This window comes from Tyto alba, unplaced genomic scaffold, assembly GCF_018691265.1.
Source record: "Tyto alba isolate M040663 unplaced genomic scaffold, T.alba_DEE_v4.0 Super-Scaffold_2, whole genome shotgun sequence".
NCBI classification, from domain to species: domain Eukaryota; kingdom Metazoa; phylum Chordata; class Aves; order Strigiformes; family Tytonidae; genus Tyto; species Tyto alba.
Genome location: NW_024881282.1, coordinates 85,857,440 through 85,875,795, shown reverse-complemented (window position 1 = coordinate 85,875,795; position 18,356 = coordinate 85,857,440). Strand labels below are relative to the sequence as shown.

The following is an 18,356-nucleotide window of genomic DNA, read 5'->3' as shown; positions in this document are numbered from 1 at the left end:
GTAGCCCCCCACTACCAAAACTTTGCCACGCAAACCCAATACAGCCATAGAAAGGTATGAGAGAAGTTTTTGGGGATTCACAGAATTTGATGAGTAAAAACTAGATGGAGTAATGAGTTATTTCAGTTTCCTCTGTTAGAGAGAAGAGCTGTTTGGAGGCTTTTGGAAGTACTTTTAAGTACTTGTTCATCTGGAGGTTGGTTCATTTGGGGGAACTTCACATAAAACATTGTCTTCAATGGCAGTACTTACAGATCATGGTGAGGCCATGGAGTCTTTCAGGTGTCTGAAGTGTCAGATTTATAGTGCTTGAAATGGAGATTCACATCACACCATAAACACAGCACAGTAACAGCAACACAAGTTTACTCAAATAATGCAGCAATGGTGAGGAAAATGCCTTTGCAGTGTGGCGAACAGTTTATTCTCTGTCATTTTACTTCTTGGCTCCTCTGCTTGGATCAACATAAAAAGCAGTGATGGTAATGGCAGAGAAGTCTCCTTTCTTGTTTCTGTGAATACGATTCCATATTGCTTCTAGATTCAAAGAGATATCTGCATTCGAGCTTGTCTGGTGTTCAAATATTCTTACAACACACATCAGTTCAAAAGAGATGGCTATTAATAACATCAGGTTAATAGACATGAAAATGTACCGTTGCTGAAGGATGAATAAACCGATATTGGAAAAACTGTTCTACTTCAGGGTTTTTTGCAAGTGTTTTAACTGCACAGTAAAACAAGAAGAAAGTAGATTATAATCAAAGCATTTCCATCTTAGTTGTAAACAATTACAGCAATACTTGCATGGATGCCACATTAGAAGAAATTTACTGGATTCCATTCTAATGCAATTAGAGCTAATTTTGTTCTTTAAATGAATAAAAGGTCAGCTAGTAAATCTAGTTTATCTCAAGTCCAAGCTTCAATAAATTGTTTTATTTAATTTGTTGTAAAAGATCTTATCCTTAATGGGCCTAGCTCTTATTGGTTTGCTTGGGTTCTAAAATATTTATGACCACCTTTTTAGATATGATTTGAATGATATGTTGGAAGGGTTTTTCACTGGGTTTTTTTCCACTCCAGTGTTATCAAGGTAGATTGCTAACTGATTTAGTATAGGAAGGAACTAGAGATGCTATCTTTTTTAAAAAAATAACAAACAAAAAAAACCCCATAGCTAGTATAGACTTCTCAATTTTAAATCAACTGCAAATGATGAGCACAATTTAATACTTCTATTCAATTGCATCATGGTTCCTTTGTGTCTAGTTATTTTTCCTAAGCACAGTCATTTTCCATACACATAAGGTTTTAAAAAGTGTATCTATTGATGAGGTGTTGACATTCCAGCTGCTACCACAGTTGACAAACTTCAGCAAAAATATGTGCTGTAATTTTTGATACTTTAGATAAATTTATTCTACATTTAAATAGAATTTTTCAGAAAAAAACACATGGCTTCTGACACTAATACCAGCCCACAAAGCAGAGTACCACTCAGTGGTTGCTGTTTCAGTGTTTCTGTGACTTAGAAGCAGGATATATATTTTTTGTGAAACCAGGTCTCCAGATTTACTTTAAAATTTCAGGCTTTTGCTCCAGACTTGTACTGCGTTGTATCATAGCTCTGCCATCAGCAGAAAACCTCAAAACCAGACATGAGAAAGGGAAGGACAGGTATTTTAAGTGTTTAACTTGTAAACCTGGCTTGCTGCTCTAATGAAGTTGCCCTTTGTCTTAAATATTTTTAAAGTGAGTAGATGTGTGACTTTTTCCAAAAACAAATCACACACATGCTCACATATGTGTGCATATGTGTCTCTAAAAAATGTATATTAAATAACCTGAGGATTGTAAAATAAAATCCTAAAAATCTGTTATCCGGATACTTAATTGGCTCCACTAAAACTTTTTGTCATTTGGTAGGATATTATCAGTTCAAGCCCTAATTTATGTTCATTTGGAGGCTCTCCTGACTGCATGATATCCCCATGACAAAAGCCACCAGCATAGCTAGCTGACATCCTTTCTAGGGCATCTCAAAGCCAGGTGGCAATATAAACCAAATTATTTGGGGACCAGTAGATGTGACCTCTCTATGTAATAGTGGTGACCCAGAAGCATACTTTTGGGACGAGGAGGACAGGGAAGACTGTCCTGTTGCTTTCTGTTCTATTACATCAAGTTTCTGTCATCATCCATCTAAGAACTTCTACCACAGTAAGGTGCTCATAGCCTGTATTTTTATAAGTTGTCACAATAGCATGTGTCTGAAAAAGTGGAAGCTTAAGAGGAAATGCAGCTTGAGAAAGCTCCTCATTGAAGCTATAACCCTACCTGGAACACAGCTGGACTGTCAGAGGAGTTTATTTTTCATAAATTTACATGGTTTGTGTCACCACTGCTACTTGCTCAACCACAGTTGAGCAACAGAACTGCAGTAAAACAGTTCTTTATTCATACTTTTTAAAATTCTGGAAAACTTTATTATCTAACCTGCACCATGCAGGGTACCACCAAGTTTATTATAGGGTAATGTTCTCCAAAAAACAGATGCCTGAATGATGGATCTTCTATCTGCAACAAGCTTAATTTACCTAAGAGTTGAGCTGCAAACTCTCCAGAGATTGAATTTTCTTAGGAAAACTATACATACACACATACACAGTCAGATTTTAATGAAGTAATGGCACCAAGGGATTCGAGAAGAAGATATTAGCAAATCCATTGATACACTTTTTATTGATCTGGTTGAAGACAAGCAATGAGGCAAGGGCCATGTTGGTGTTCCCCTAAGCTCACTGGGGACCTGTAGTTGCAGTTGTAACAAGAATATGTATTTTTTTTGAAACTGCTCAAACTCCCGGGAAGTTGTGGCAAAAAGTTAGATCTCTAAGAGAGGACTTTGCTGTTAGCTTTAATTAAACTAGAATTCTGCCCTGTGTAGTTTCCAAGAATGCATCTTATTTTTACATTATCATTTTTAGTGGATATTCAGGAGCTTTAGTTTTTAATGCGGTTGTTCTTGTATGGGTAAATCAGACTGTGTGAAGAAACTTTTGAACTTTGGGTGCTATTTAGTGGAGAGCTACTCAGACTTTGATAATTTAGATTACTGTCTTCACAGTGTTTGCCCACAATAGCTGAATAATGGGGTTCATTAACCTCCCTGTGTAGGCATATCCAAATTGTTTGCCTCTAGCCTTGGCTCCCTACGTGTGGCTGGGGAGGAAAGGATTGGCTTTTTATTGACTTGTCAAGCCGTAGGTTTGCATTACCAGCCAAGTAGCTCATGACCCATTCCATTTATTTCACTGTTTTGTGGTGGGGAAACAGGTAAAGGAATCCTGCTGGAAGCCCCTCCTTCTGCACGTTTTTATGAATAAGAGCAGTGTTTGGAGCAGTTAAGGCACCGTGACCAAATCCTCCGAAAGACGTAATGCAAGCAGCATGGGGCTATTGTGGGACACAGCTGTGGGCGGTGTTGGTTACCCTGCGAGACGTTGCTTATTCAACAGAAAGCTCTGGAGGAGAACTTATTGTGGAATTAAAGAGGAGGGAAAAAGTGATACTTCAGGGAGAAAAATGTAGAAGGGTAAACCACTGTTTGGGAAAATTAAACAATAGAGTCCGGGCAGCGAAAGTCTGTGCTTATTGCAGTGCTAATGGGTATCCCAATTATTTTACGGTGTAGCACTTAGCAGAGAAAGACTGCATTAACCGTGCGTTAACAGAATTAACGCTCTGGGTGTCAATCCAACTTTTACTGTAAGACAGAAAAGAGCATGTAATGGTGAAATCATTTTTGATATGATCAATAGACCACCTAAGTGAGGAGGCAGGGTAATGAAAAATGATCTTTCTCCTCTCCAAGGCTTCAGAGGTGTGCTTGAGGAATTCCAGTGATCTTTGCAGCTTTCATAAATCTTTGTGTGTGTTTCTGTGTGTATATACATACCTGCATTTTTCTGTTCTGTAGTCTTTTAATTTATAAGAGCTGGAGGACTGATTTTCAATGCCTTTTTAAATACTGAATGTATTCTAATGAAGATATTGTCTGGGGTATGATTCATATCCCTTTCCCGATTGTTCTTTTTGAGTGTAACATATTGGCCTCAATCCTGCAGTAAAATCCCCATGTGTGGTCTTGTATCCATCCAAAAGGCTCGTTCGCTTTGGTGGAGGTTCCCCAGCCTCTCCCTTCCTTCAGGATTCCAGCTTTTATATGGAATAAAAAAAAAAAAAAAAAAAAGTGAAAAATACCATATTCCATTTACCAAAACAGCTAAATGATCATTTTTGTTTATATTTCTAGAGGTGATTTATAAGAGTTTTTTCTTCCCTGAGTGTGAGTTATTTCCAACTTCAGATGTAGTCCTTAGCTTTTTTCTTCTTTTTTGTTTTAATTAATGAAGCCACCCCAACTAATTATTCATCCTGTTTATGGTAGTTGGTAGGCTGTGGCAAATTATTTTCATTTTGCTGCTGGCCACACTGGGTGATGACTGCAAAAGTGAATCCATAAAAAGGCTTGAGTCATTAGAAAACAAAACAACCTACTGTGAGATTCTTTGATTTTGCTGCTTATTGCTCAAGAGTTAAAGAAATTGTATACTGTATACCACAATTAAAAAAAAGAAAAATACTTCAGGCAGGTTTAGACACATAACCGAATTGCTTGTGTAAATGGGCATGAGCAGCTGCGCTTATAAAGCACAACAGAAACTGATCAAATATGTGTGAAGGATTAGAAAGGCAGATGAGTATTTGTTTAAAAAATAGACTTTGCCTCCATAGAAGATGACTGTAGGAGAAGGGTACTAATTTGTCCTTGTCATTGACAGTGGTGCTCTTTTTTATTCACTCTTTCATTGAAGCTTTTAAACAAAAATGCGTAAACCGTATAGACCCAAGGATTCACAATATACGTCCTGCGTGCTGGATGTGGACAGGAGGGCCATGGAGACGTAGCCATCCATAGCCACAAAGGAAAAAGATCATCCTACCTGAATTTACTAAAGTTGTCCTCTAAGCAATTGATCTGTAGCTGTACAGAGCTCCAAGTTCAGGGCTGGCTGGTTTGCTTGATTCTTACAAAAACATGTCTCAGTAACAAGCTGGAAATTACAGTTTTAGAAGTTTCTAAACCCATGCTGGCATAATTTTTTGGTAGTTTATGAAATTCCTATTCTACACTAGTTCCCATTAAGGAGGGTAGATGTAGGACTGGTTTGCGGGCAAGCTTCTAGATCATGCATCCCATAATATTTCCCAAAACAAGTGGCACTAAAGGGTAGTTTGCAAGGAACACATAAGAGAAAGTTTGCAAAGAGCTCATTGGCATAAACATGTTTTACCAGCTTCTGGTTTTGCTGTTGAGAGCTCAGCAGAAGGGGATAATGCCAGGTGGTTTTCACATCGAAGCTCTGAGCAGCTTGTTATTGATGATAAGAGAGAAAAGAAGATGAAAGATACCAAGACGCCACGCTACCAGCTCAGTTTTGTTTTGTCAGACTGGCGATGAACCATCCGGAGATGTAAGTCAGAAATGGTGAGAAACAATGGGAGGGAGATTTAGGAGTCATCGGCAGAAAAGTGTTTGTGGTTGTTGGGAGAAATACTTTGGTGTAACAGATACGGAGGGCGGAGGCCAAGGGCAGAACTCTGTTTCACTTAAAGTAATGGAAAAATAAACAGTAGAAAGCCGGTAATTCAATTTCAGGAGTGCAAATGTCCATAAACCAAAGGAGTTACCTAGAAATGTCAGCTGGACTGAAGACCTAATGGATTCAAAAGTAGTGTTTCCTGCCAGTGGGAGGGGGGCACTTGTAGCAAAATGACTACAGAGTGAATTGTATGAATAACTCCTTCCAAAAGTATGTTGGGAATAAGCATTGTACCTCTAGAAGAAAAGGACTGTTAGCAAAGAAGTTACATCTTCGAGGCAAAAGACTGTGGAGGTGAAGTCAGGCTTGGCAGAAGTCAAGCTGAATTCAAAGTTGTGAAGAATATTGAGCAAGAAGGGAAGGAAGGAATATGGAAATGATGGCAGGGAGAAGAACAATAATACAGATATGAGCCAAGAACAGAAAGAATACTTTCCTTCTAATCCTATGTTCATTCTCTCCTTTACTGAAAACTAGGACAGGATGGATAACAGCAGCAGGTTGACGGCAGTAGGAAATACCATAATGAATTGGGAAGCAAAATATAGGGACCTTTACGCACTGAAATCAAAGAATGGGATAATCTTTCTCCCAAGTTCTAGAAGAACTGGGTTGTGAATATGCAAACACAGTGACAAGTAATTTTTAATACATTTCTTTTTATTTTAAACTGCAATGTTTGTTATGTCTATTTTAAATGAATAATAGAATCAATAGAAGTGCAGAAGAAAGGCAAAGTGATCTAGATGCTTGGTGACAGCAGTGCACATAGTTATAAAACTAATTTTGGAGGAAGAGCTGATTAAAAGCTTGGAATTAATGGAACAGAGCACAGAACGGAAGTAAACCATACCAACAGGCTTGATATCAATCTTTGACAGAGCAACTGCTTTTCTAGGTCGAGTTGGCAGCCCCTGCAAGAGATGTGGCTGGCAGTGGCTGATTTTTTGCCATGAATCTCAAGTATTTATTTCCACCACCAATGCTGAGAGCAGCTGCCTCCACCTCCCACTGCAAAGCGGCTTCTTCTGGACTGGGGACGCAGTCACTGGGTGCAGGATCAAATCACTTCCCCTCCAAGGGAAGGTCTCAGCTGCGGTGAAGAGGTGAGGCACTTCACTCGCACATGCGTGGCTGGAATAAAGTTGACATCTGTCCTACCATTGGAAGAAAGAACGCTCTCTTCTGGATGAATAAAGAGTGGCAAATTCCAGCTGGATTTCAGGGAAACATTTAATACTGTCGCACAGGACGTTCATAGTGAAGCTGACAAAGACGGGATTAGCAATAAGGAGCTAGCTCAAAGGAAGACAGGAACTGAGAGCTGTAAGAGAGCTATTCTAACCAGAGAGAGGAGGTTACTAGCTAGACATACTCAAGGATGAATTTCAGGACTGGTCTGATTTAATAATTTTATTTAAAATTTTGTCACGGAATGAGGAGAACTGTTGCTTTTTGTCAGCAGTAAGATTGAAGGACCATGTCAGTACAAATGAGGATCTGATGATTTTCTGGAAAGAACTCAATCCCCTTGAATAGAAGGGAAAAACGATATTTAATTCGGTAAATGAAAAATTGCAGTTAAGGCTTTGCATTTGAAGTGTACCAATAGCAACTTCAGCCAGAAGTAAAGAGCTGATCAGTAGTTGTATCACTGCGGGAGGTGCAGTAAGTGGGTGAGGGATCATGAGTTGATCGCAGCATGATGGAGTTGCCAACATGATACAAGTGCGACCATAGGATGCGTTGCAAGAGGTAATTTTAGCAGAGATAATAGAAGAGTCTGGGTCATCGTATGAGAACCTGATGATACTTCTTCTGAAATAATATATTCAATTCTTGAAGGCAGCTTGCGTCCAGGAAGGATGAATTGAGAAGAGAAGGTGCAGAGCAGGTCTTGGAGCACTGTGAGAGGGAGCATGGGAGAGTCTGTGTTTCGATAGGAGAGGAGAGCAACTTCGTGTGTTTAGTCTAGCATGTGAAGAGGGGATATGATTGCTGGTTACAAATACCTCAAGCAAGTAAATATTTTGGAGGGAAAAAGCAATTTAAGCTAAAGAACAATGTTGGCACAAAAGCAAATGGGACTTAATTGGCTATGAATGTAGGCTGGAAATTAGAAGAGGTTGCTGTGCCACCAGAGCAGTGTGATCCTGGAACAGGGTAATGGTGGGGACTAAAAGATTAACCGTTTTTAAGATGAAATTCAATAAACTTGTGAATGGAATTAGGTGACAGGATGCCTGAAAAATCACTAGACTCACTTGCCCAGGAAGGGATGTTTGTGAGGTTTTGCTGTAGTGATGAAATGGAGAATGGGCTGTTGAGCGAGCACCATTGAAGGTCAACACACTTACATGGAAGTTGTGCCATTTGTATGAGACTAAGCAGTGTCCATAAAAATGGATAATGTCTTGGAATAAGTGTTCAAAGCTCATTTTCCTTTATAGAGAAGAATATGACACTGCAGGCAATTTACCGTATGAAAATATTTATATTTTTTTAATTTCAAGTTTAAGTACTGAAGTCTTTCCACTTGCAAAATTGCTGGGGGCTCCGCTGGAGGTTTGGTACATTTTGTCACTCTGCAAATTGCACGAGTTGGTCATAGCATGTATTTGTGGAACTTGTATTTGCCAATATGACTTGTTTGCACAGAATAAAATATTCAGCAGGGCATAAGAGATAAAAACTAAATTTCGCTTTCTAAAAGTAATATGGGAATTAGCCTATGTTACAGAGCTTAAATTACACTGATTCTCCTCCAGGCTTGGAATAAAATTTTCAAAATCACCTCTAATCTGTGAACAATCTAAACGATATGGAAATCTTCCTAATTCCCCAGGGTGGTTTTGACACTCTTACCAATATGTCTTAGAGTATTTTGTTTTTTCCTGGTGCAATAATCTCAGTTCCAGGTGTGAGTTTTTTCAGTCATAAAATAGTTACACCACTTAGCTTTCTAGCATCGAGGAACTTACTTCCATAAAGGAATATAAATACTAATAGATAATAATGTAGGTCATAATAATCCAAGTGAGTTGTACTACTTTTGGTTATGGCAGTGCAGTCGATGATGTCATTTACCTACGTATGAAGACCCCTTTAGCTCCTGCTCCTTGCTTGAAAATGGGTCATAGTTTCAGGAAAGAATTGGGACTTTTCAGATCTTTTTCCTCTGGGCAGACAAACAGCTTCTTTGGAGCTCTGCCTCTGAGAAACAAAGATTTCTGTGATGTTTTACTAGACCTTTCAAAGTACTGATACAGCATTTTTTTGGAGCTCATCACCCATAGCAATCATTCAGCCCTGTGGTTCATATCCTATTTTTGAAAAGCCATTTCCTTTCGGTGCACATGTCTTTTCCCTGTGTTTATATGAAGCAGTCAATGGGGCTTTCAGCCGTAAGGATCAGAATGAAATCAGATAAATTACTTCCAAAGATAGGAAACCATTTCACACCTTGCAGCTTCGTTTTTTTCCAGATGTAGGGTGTTACAGTTCATGCCAGTTAGAGCCAATTATAAACCAACTGACCTGTTGCGACACTTAAAATCTTGGTAGAATTTGCACTTTAAAAGCAAGCCGACACTTCGTTTTCATCCTGTTTGGGTTTGGATCTCTAGCTGTGAGCGGGGTGATTGCCCCGGAATAATGATTAAAATGGGGTTTTCATTCACTCTACCATTATGAAGAGGTGTATCGATATGTGCATTCAGTTGTAAGTATGCTGAAGTTTTGAAAGAAATACAGTTCCTGCTAACATTTCAAAAGAAATCCAAAGTGAACTTAGTTTGGACACAACCAGATGCACAGTGTTTACATTTATTCTTTTTTTTTTTTTTTTAAAGGGAGTGGTAGCCTTTAGTTATAATTTATAGAGACTCTTATTACCACATCTATTCCAAGGGTTTTCTCACACCCCTTCATTCTGGAGCAGCTATTTTGATTCAAAAACAACTTTTAACTGACTTTTTATCTTTCACTGTAGAACGTGTTTGTGATACCTTGCCAGGCAAGCAGCCTGCAGAGAAGTGTAATTCTTGTCTTGGGACTCTTGAGTGTGTTGATGGTGGTTGATGTTCATTTGTATTTGATTACCCAAAAAATATTAATCCAGAGTCAGTATTAGAGTTTTTGGATTAGGGTGGGGAAGGAGATGAAATTTTGACTTATTTAGTATTTAGTGCCTTTTAATATAGAAGCGGTGATTTTAGAAGCATATGAAAAGCACATTTAGGAAAGAAAGTAACAATATAGTGCTGTCCAAATGTAGAGTTTAAATCCTAGCAGTGACCTAGGTACCAGGGGGCTCGAAGCTTTGCTGTAGCGAGTACCGCCTACTTGCAGTGTGCCCTGTGCCTCACTTTTCCTGTCTATAAAACAGAGCTCATAAATCTTGTCATCATTTACATAGTGTTTTGATATCAGGTTTCTCTCTGAGTCTGAAGTAACATTAATTATTAGTCGTGGGACTGCTATTTCCCTTTGATTTCTCCCCACCTCCATATTGCCATGTATGCAGCCCCTTCTTCAGGAAAGAGGACAGGCTAAACCACCCTCGCTGAGATTACCCCATCACCTCTAATGGTGTAGCATGAAGCCATTCATTTCTTTACTCTGGAGTCTAAAGTCTCTGAACTTTATTAGCCCAAGGGAGTGGTAGGCCCAAGCGTGCTCTGAAATGCCGATCTCCTATTTTGATAACTGAGCTCTAAAATCAAGATAAACAAGCTGCCCTATATACTGAATATGTCCTAATTGCACACTTCAAGCAAGCCAGCCAATCGATGAGTGTATGTCACCCGCTAATGAATATTTGTAGTTTTGGAAGATTTCATATGTGATGTTCCATGTAGCTCCTGAAGTTATTAGCAGAGTGGCTTTGAAGACCCTCTTCAGGCAGAGAACCTGGCTTTATCTAGACCAAGAAACTGTGTCATTTAATTTCATATGTTAGCTGGGCATGGTCACTCTTATTAAAATTGTATTAGCTAATACTTCTTTAAAACTGTTTACACTGCGTGCAAAGTTGTGTTTAAAATCGTATTAGCTAGTACATTTCCTAGTCTAGACTCGGGGAGGGTTGACTCCCTGAAGAACTTGTAGCAGGACTTTGTTTACTTGCAGGTGGTAGGAGAGAGTCGGGGAAAGAAGGGGTAGTGATGTTTGAAACTGGCCAAATGACTTTTGCCGTGCCAAATATTTTGTTGCCTGTTCCTCTCCTCACTTTTATTATTGCCAAGATTTTTTTTTATTAAGAGGTGGCTCTCAAGTCATGAGGGTGACTTTGCAAACCATGGGAGTATTGCCACCAACCAAGGTCTTAGGTGTTCGGCATTGGGAGCCAGGGCTCTCTGTGGGAGCAGTGGAAGGAGGAAGGCACAGAAGAAGCATCTGAGTTGCGGTGGCCAGTCTGGCAGGAGCCCCAAAGAGCCACACACCAAGACTTTCATGGAAGCAGACACACATCACGGACATTCAAAAGCCAAAGAGAAAACTTTCTTGGTGGGAGGTAACAGTGGGTTTTCGGTTGTACCCCACTAACAGGAGAAGGAGGCTGGATTTGATGTGTAGGTTGCTTCCAGGCTGGCCTGATAATAGGACTTCCTTCCTTCTGGAAGTCACAAACAACATAAATTAGGAGTCCTATACTTTGACTCACAGTCCAGCACCTTACTGACACATATAAACAGCCTGACCTCCCAGACTAGGTACCTGAAGCAATCACGGGGACATGAAGCAGTGTGAATGTCTTCAGTGTTGCTGATGGAAAAGCATCTAAAACTTTAGATTCTGCTCCACTCTAAGTTTCTAAACTTCCTTGGGTTTTTGTTTTCTTCCCCTAGTCACTCATGGTAGATCTCAAAAGATAGGTATTATGCTTCAGTTGGCAGGTTAGGCTGGAATACCAAACCCATTGCTCTGTTTTCTTTTACTAAGTCTGTATTTTCTATAACTTGCCGTAGTTCTCATTTAGTAGTGCAAGTGGCATATCTTGGGAGAGAAACACTATTATCTCAGCCAAGCATTAAAGACTGTATAATTCCAAGCCTTTCTCAAATGATGGCTTGGATTATTGACTTGAAATGCAGACAGTGCCTCCGATCGTAGTGATACTGCCTCTTGAATATCGTAAGAGAGTTGCAGTAAACTCTACAATTGAATGTGAAATTCCTGTTGGCAGTGGATCTGGACTTTCCTGGCTCTCAGGAGTTGTTGGAATATGATTTTCATCATGGTTTTCCTACTGATGTCCCCATTTTTTGCTTTCTTAAGATACCCTTCTCTCTGGAATGTCTAACCTTTCTTTAAATCGCCTTCCTCCTACAGTCCTGTCAAATCAATTGCACTCCCACAGTTACCATTCAAAGATAAATTAGTTAAATGATTTACCAAAATGTGGTAAAACAAATAGACCTATCCTGTGTTTTGTTTGAGATTCGGGGTTTTCTTGTTTCCTAAAACATCCTTTTCCTTCTCTTTATGTTTCTAATCTGGAGCCTTATAGTAAGGGCTTTTTGTGTCTTGTCCATTAAATTGCATGCACATCAATAGCACTGTGTATCAACAGTCATTAATAAACATTGGGTGCTCTATGTATCCCCCTTCGTGGGCATGATTATTCTATACTGTGTATTTACTAGAGCTACATCCTGTCTACTTCAGCTACTCGAGAAAGTAGCAATATTTTAACTGCTGAGTATATAGTATGCGTCATTTATTTGTCCTGACTAGATCCACTGCTGATTTCATAAACATTTGGGGAAAGAAATACCAAACTAGCAAATATTTGGAGAACCCCCTAATGTAGGATCTTAAGAGGATGATACCGTCTCTCAGTATGAAGATTAAAATCAGTGCTGTTCACAGCTGATTAACCCTCCTTTCTAATATTTCCCACAAATGGAGCTAATGTAATAAAACTTAACAAAACAAGGTTTAGTAAAGCCACAGAGAATATTTATATGACAGTGAGCTATGGAGTGGTTCAGGCCATCCTGGCGTTCACTTTGTAATGGCTCTGTGCTTTATCCCATCCGATGGGTGGGTGTAGCAATGGCAGCAGTCCTTGCGTTGGGTTGAAACTGCCTGTTTGCCGACTCAAAGGTGATGAGAATTAGCTGCACTATATTTTCTTTATATCTAGTAGGTGATCGATCATTGCTTTCTTTCCCATCAACTCTTAACAATTCTCATTTTCGGTCCTACAGAGTCATCAGCAAAGTGGTGCCAGCTCCAGAAGCCAAACCTGCCACCCCTGTGAGCCGGCCCAAAACACCTCCGCCTGTGCCGTCACCGGTACCAGCTCCCGTTCATGTCACCCCTCCTCCAGCTCCAGCTCCTCCTCCTCCACAGGCTACAGTCTCGCCGGTCCTGATCCCACCACCCTCTCCAGCCGTCTCGGCAGCAGGAGGCTCCAAAGCTCCGGTTAGGAGCGTGGTGACCGAGACCGTCAGTACTTACGTGGTAAGTGACACACACTGCCGTGTTCTGTCCCAGTGCCAGTGACGTTCACCTCTTGAATTGTTGAGCTCCTGGGTGACTCATCATCTCAAACTGACGGTACCTGGACTTTTGATGTTGCTCTCTATTAAGCTACTCTTTATCCAGCCCTAGCTTCCATGCACGTGTTTTGAGGGGTTAATAATGTAATTAAAACACTACTACTTGGACTGAATTTTTTCTTCTTTCCAAGTTTGGTGTTTAAGTTTCTTCTAACAAGTCCAGTTATATCCCACTTGGTATTTTCTGCTAACTGAGCTAGCACATTTATTTTTGGAGGTAGAGATTTTTTTATAGATGCTTTCATAAGTGCTGAATTAAAACCTCAAATGTCAAACTCACCATAGATTTTGCTGTCAGTCAAGTAAAGTACAAAAACCCTCATACAACATCAAGAATTTGACTTAGCCCTCATTTGAAATGTGTGGAGTCCACTAATCTCTTTTCTGGGTTTCTCAACATACAGAAATTGCAAATGTTTGTGCATCTCAGGAAGTCTGTAGATAGTTCATTAATCTACAGTTCCTTAGTCTGTTTGACATATGCTGTGAACTTGGCCTCTGTCTGTTCACATTAAGACTTCTTCACTCTTTTAGAAAAGTCTCCCATCTAACACGGTGTAGGAACTACATTCTCTAAAAGAACATAGGCGTACCTCTGGGTAGGTCTAGCACTGCTGCACCACTGAAAATTTCTGCTTTAGATGCAGTGCAGAGTAGAAGTCCTGACCGTTTCTGATCATTGAAGAGCAGCAGATACCATTAACAGCAGTAGCAGTGTTGTTATCCTCCCTGTCCTGGCTAAGTTCCAGTTTGGTTGGTAACACCTTGCTTATCTGCAGTGAGTAGCAATTTAAAAGTCTCACCTTTTAAAACACCTAAAACTTGCTTTTATTACTGCGTTTCCTGTGCTTTAATTGCAACGTATGCATGATTTTTCTCTCTCTCTTTTTTTTTTTTTTTTTTTTTTTTTTTTTTTATTCCTGGTTTTATAATGTTTCCTAGTGTAAATCTACCCTGCTGTTTCTAATGGAAAAGGTGCTCTTCCCTGCTGGACTTAAACTGTTGTATCGTGTTACTGGTCTCTATTTAAACAGCTGCTACATTTCACTCCCGAGTTAGTTACAGCACTAGATGACCTCACATAGGCTATGCGTATCTTTAGGGTGCAGGATACACATCCTCACCTTCTGTATCACAGGTGTAAGTGCAATGTCACGTATTCCAGTAGTGCCCAGAAGCTTGAAAATTAACTCTGAGAGAGAAACATTTCCAAAATACTGTTCTACACCCCATTTTCTTCTGTAAGCGTTAAAAGCAGATAATTTAGAAATTATGTTGAAGTTCCCTAGGTATTTCTAGTGGTAATACTCTTAGCACCTTATGGAGAAATGAGAGGACGTGTAGGCTCCAGGTTCTTTCTTTCTTTTACAACATTATAGTGGAAACCAGGGCTTTACTGCATTAGGATCCAACAGGCAGAGAGACTCCTGATGTGAAACATTTGTTAGTCAAAAAGCTGAGAGAGTGGTTGGGGAAGAAGAGAATAATTAATAACTATTAGCCTCTTGTATGAAGGGAATCCAGGACACAGAATGATGAAATGGCTTTCCCCAGGTCTCAAGGGAAAGCTCTTCTAGAGATAAGATTGGAGCCAGTGTGACAGAGGTGCGCAACTCCCTTCTGCAGGGGAGGACAGGGGGATGATTTTATAGTTTACAAAAAAACCCCATAGGATGTGGGATGTCCCTGTAGGATAGCATCTCAGTAAGTGTGCTCTGATCATTAACTCTCAGCGGTTTGTACTAAAATAGCATTCAGCAATCACGTACTGTTCCTCGTTCCATGACGCTTGGCTCATTAAGGAGTGAGAAGTTACGCAATATTTTTAACATCCTCATTCAGCAACCCAAGATCTTGTTTAGCAAACAAGCAGAGGTTTCCATGATTACAGACCACCCTGCCCTTCTCCAGCCTCCAAAAGCCTGAGATGGGTGTTCTGCAGACAAAAGCATCCCCCCTGAAAAACTAAGTTTGGGAAAGATAAGGTATCTATCTTCTAATGGGGCAACATCAGGCAGCGCTGCCTACACCCAGCACCGCCAGTGCCCAAACCAGGCAGCACCGTGGATGGGGCGAGTGCTGGTGCTGGTGCTGGTGCTGGTGCTGGTGCTGGTGCTGGTGCTGGTGCTGGTGCCGGTGCTGGTGCTGGTGCTGGAGGACGGTGCTGGTGCAGCTGGATCGCTCAAGCAGGTTCTAAAGGGCTGTAGCTGTCAGCCCGACAGCCCGCAGCACTGCCTCCGTTCAGCACCATGGCACGGCGTCTCCTGCCCCAGCAGGATAACCCCACAGAAATCACAGAATGGTTCGGGTTGGAAAGGACCTTAAAGCTCACCTAGTTCCAACCCCTCTGCCACAGGCAGGGACACCTTCCACTATCCCAAGTTGCTCAGAGCCCCGTCCAACCTGCCCTTGAGCACTTCCAAATGACTGCGGACCTTTTCACGCTGGGCACAGACAGTTTACCTGCGGAGCAGATGCTTCTCGACCGACTTAAAATGACTTTGCAGATGTGAGATCAGATGCTTAGATAGGAATGATTATTGCAATCAATCAGCTTTAAACTCAAGTTCATTTTATGACGTCGCCTACTCCATATTGCTGTTGGGAATTGTTCCCTGCTGAATATTCCTGGGCTTCATATTTTCTAGTTTTAAGCTACAAAAAATTTCAGGGCTTTAAGAGGAGTCAGTCAAGATGTGTTGGTTGCAGCTCTGGTACGTTCATATTGTTTTTTCAGGAAGTGGTGTAAGATGTACAGACCACTGTATAGGGGTTTGGGTTTTTTTCCTAAGAGTATTTGAGGCTTTTCATCTACTAATTTTTAATATAGTTTTTGTAAGCTGTACAGATAGCAAAATGATATTGCCTTAGATACATGTAAATGCACAAAAACAGAGAACAAAACAGTTTATGTTTTTGAGATTCAGTGATAACATGCAAATCTTCATAAAGAAATGATGAAATCAGGGTAAAACTCCAGACATTTTGTATTTGTATTGTTACTTGTACTTCTTTGGGTGGACTTCATGACATTTTGCATGTATGTTTTTACCAAAGAACTGTTAAAGAAACCACTTGAAATTAAAAAATACAAATAATGGGTCTAGCATGATATAAGCATTAAAAAAATCATAAAACTCTGAATATGATAAATCCAGTAAGCAGCTGCCTAATGCTGTAAATGATCTGCCTTTCTTGTTTCATTTACCCTTTAGTAAATTGTACTGTGACATAAATGTCATAAGGGGAATGGAAAGTTACTCAGTAACAACTTTTTTTATATCCTGATCTTATCAGCTAGTTGAAGTTGAAGACTTTGGCTAATAAGTAATACGGCAATATATACACATGGCACTGTATATTTTACATGCATATAGGACTGTTATCTTACGCAGGAGGCTGCCGTTGCTTGTTCTTGCCATTAACAGGGTAGAATTTAAAAAGTCGAGATAGTATAGACAGAGAAGGAATTGTGTCCTTAAGCCCTGGCTGCTATATGTGAATGCCTGTGCTTAGGTCGGGTGGTGTAACTGGCTTTACTGGTTTACAGGACAATACAGAAAAATGCATGCTTTTGTTGTCATGTACAGTATAGGAAAATCAATTAAACATAACGCTGAGCACTTACGGAGAATTCATAAATAACAACAATTGGAGAATTCCTAAATAACAACAGTGACCACTGAATAGCTTTGTCGAATAAGCAATAAACTTTTTTTTTTTTTTTTAATGTCAATTTTGCTGCCTGCTTAGCCCTGAAATCCAGCTAACTTTCCTTTTCTTTGCACCAGATCCGAGACGAGTGGGGTAACCAGATCTGGATCTGTCCTGGCTGTAACAAGCCAGATGATGGCAGTCCAATGATAGGTTGTGATGACTGTGATGATTGGTATCACTGGTAAGTTCCTCTCATCCATCCTATTCTGCTCTTCCCTGGCAGATTGAGGCTATATTATTATTAAAACCCTTTTTTTTTTTTTAAGGTTCCTGATGCTGGGAATATTTGAATGACTTTCCTATGTCCAATTTAATAATCTGGAAGATATTTTTATCTCTCTTTCTCTGGAATTTGAAAAAGCAAATTTTAAGCTGTGAAGGAGAGTTACTTTTTAATTAATGGGCACTGGTGATAACAGTTGTTTTTGAAACTGCTGGGAAATATTGCTGATACCGGTAATTTTGTGAGAACTACAGGATTATGAGCATAGTGTATACAGATAGACATTTCAAATTATGAAGCATTGTATGAACAGTAATATAAATGTCAGCTCTTATAAAAGGGTTGGAGGAAATTAATCACTTTTTAGGCCTCTTCTTAAACAGCTACATAAAATTGTAAGGTTTTTTGCAGATGTGTTGAGGGAGCATTTGAAATTATTTTAAATCTAGCCTATTATACCTGAAAGAGCACTCACATTTTCTGTTAAAATAACATTTCTTATCCAAGTGTTCTTTCGATTTTTTGTTTTGTTTTGTTTTGTTTCAAAGCAGGTGTTTTTTAGGCTTCTGTTTGATCGTTACATTCATTAAGATAATGATAATATAATCGCTATAGTAATTTGAAGGCCAGATCCTGTCTCCCACTGAAAAGTTTCCTTTCTTTGGGTACGAAACAAAAGTAATGTTATTCCACTGAGGTGACAGGATATTTTCCTGTCCTTCACAGGCCTTGCGTTGGGATTACGACTGCACCCCCAGAAGAGATACAATGGTTCTGCTCCAAGTGTGCCAACAAAAAGAAGGATAAAAAACACAAGAAGAGGAAGCACAGGGCACACTGAAGACTTTCGCAGCGGACTGAAGTCGCGCGGTCACCACGGCACCTTCTGCCCTGGCTCGGTTTTGGGGGGGGGGGGGGGGGGGGGGGGGGGCAGGGGGGAGCCGGCCCGCTCGCGTCTCACCCTCATCACCGGCTGCTGGGGCTGCGGCTCTGGAGGGGACCGGGGGCGAGGGGATGCTCCCTGCCAGGGGCCGTTGCGTGTCGCGGAGCGCCCAAGCCCGGGGGGTTGGATTTTGGAACATCCCGATGCTGCCTGTCACCTACCGAGGGGAATTTGCACAGAGCGCTGTGAAGGCTTCGGTGGTTCATGGTACCGCTCCTGTGGCTCGGCAGCAACAA

The 18,356-nt window shown here is 40.4% G+C and overlaps 1 protein-coding gene across 2 annotated transcripts in view; it reads left to right on the top strand.

Moving 5' to 3' along the window:
- TAF3 (TATA-box binding protein associated factor 3) overlaps positions 1–18,039 on the top strand; it is a 121,559-nt gene extending 103,520 nt beyond the window's left edge. For both annotated transcript variants that reach the window (XM_042792229.1, XM_042792230.1), the window contains 3 exons: positions 12,884–13,139; positions 17,029–17,135; positions 17,904–18,039. In XM_042792229.1, the coding sequence (XP_042648163.1) occupies positions 12,884–13,139; positions 17,029–17,135; positions 17,904–18,018 (478 nt within the window). In that variant the 3' untranslated portion in view covers positions 18,019–18,039. The remainder of the gene's footprint in view (positions 1–12,883; positions 13,140–17,028; positions 17,136–17,903) is intronic.
- The last annotated feature ends 317 nt before the right edge of the window (positions 18,040–18,356 follow it).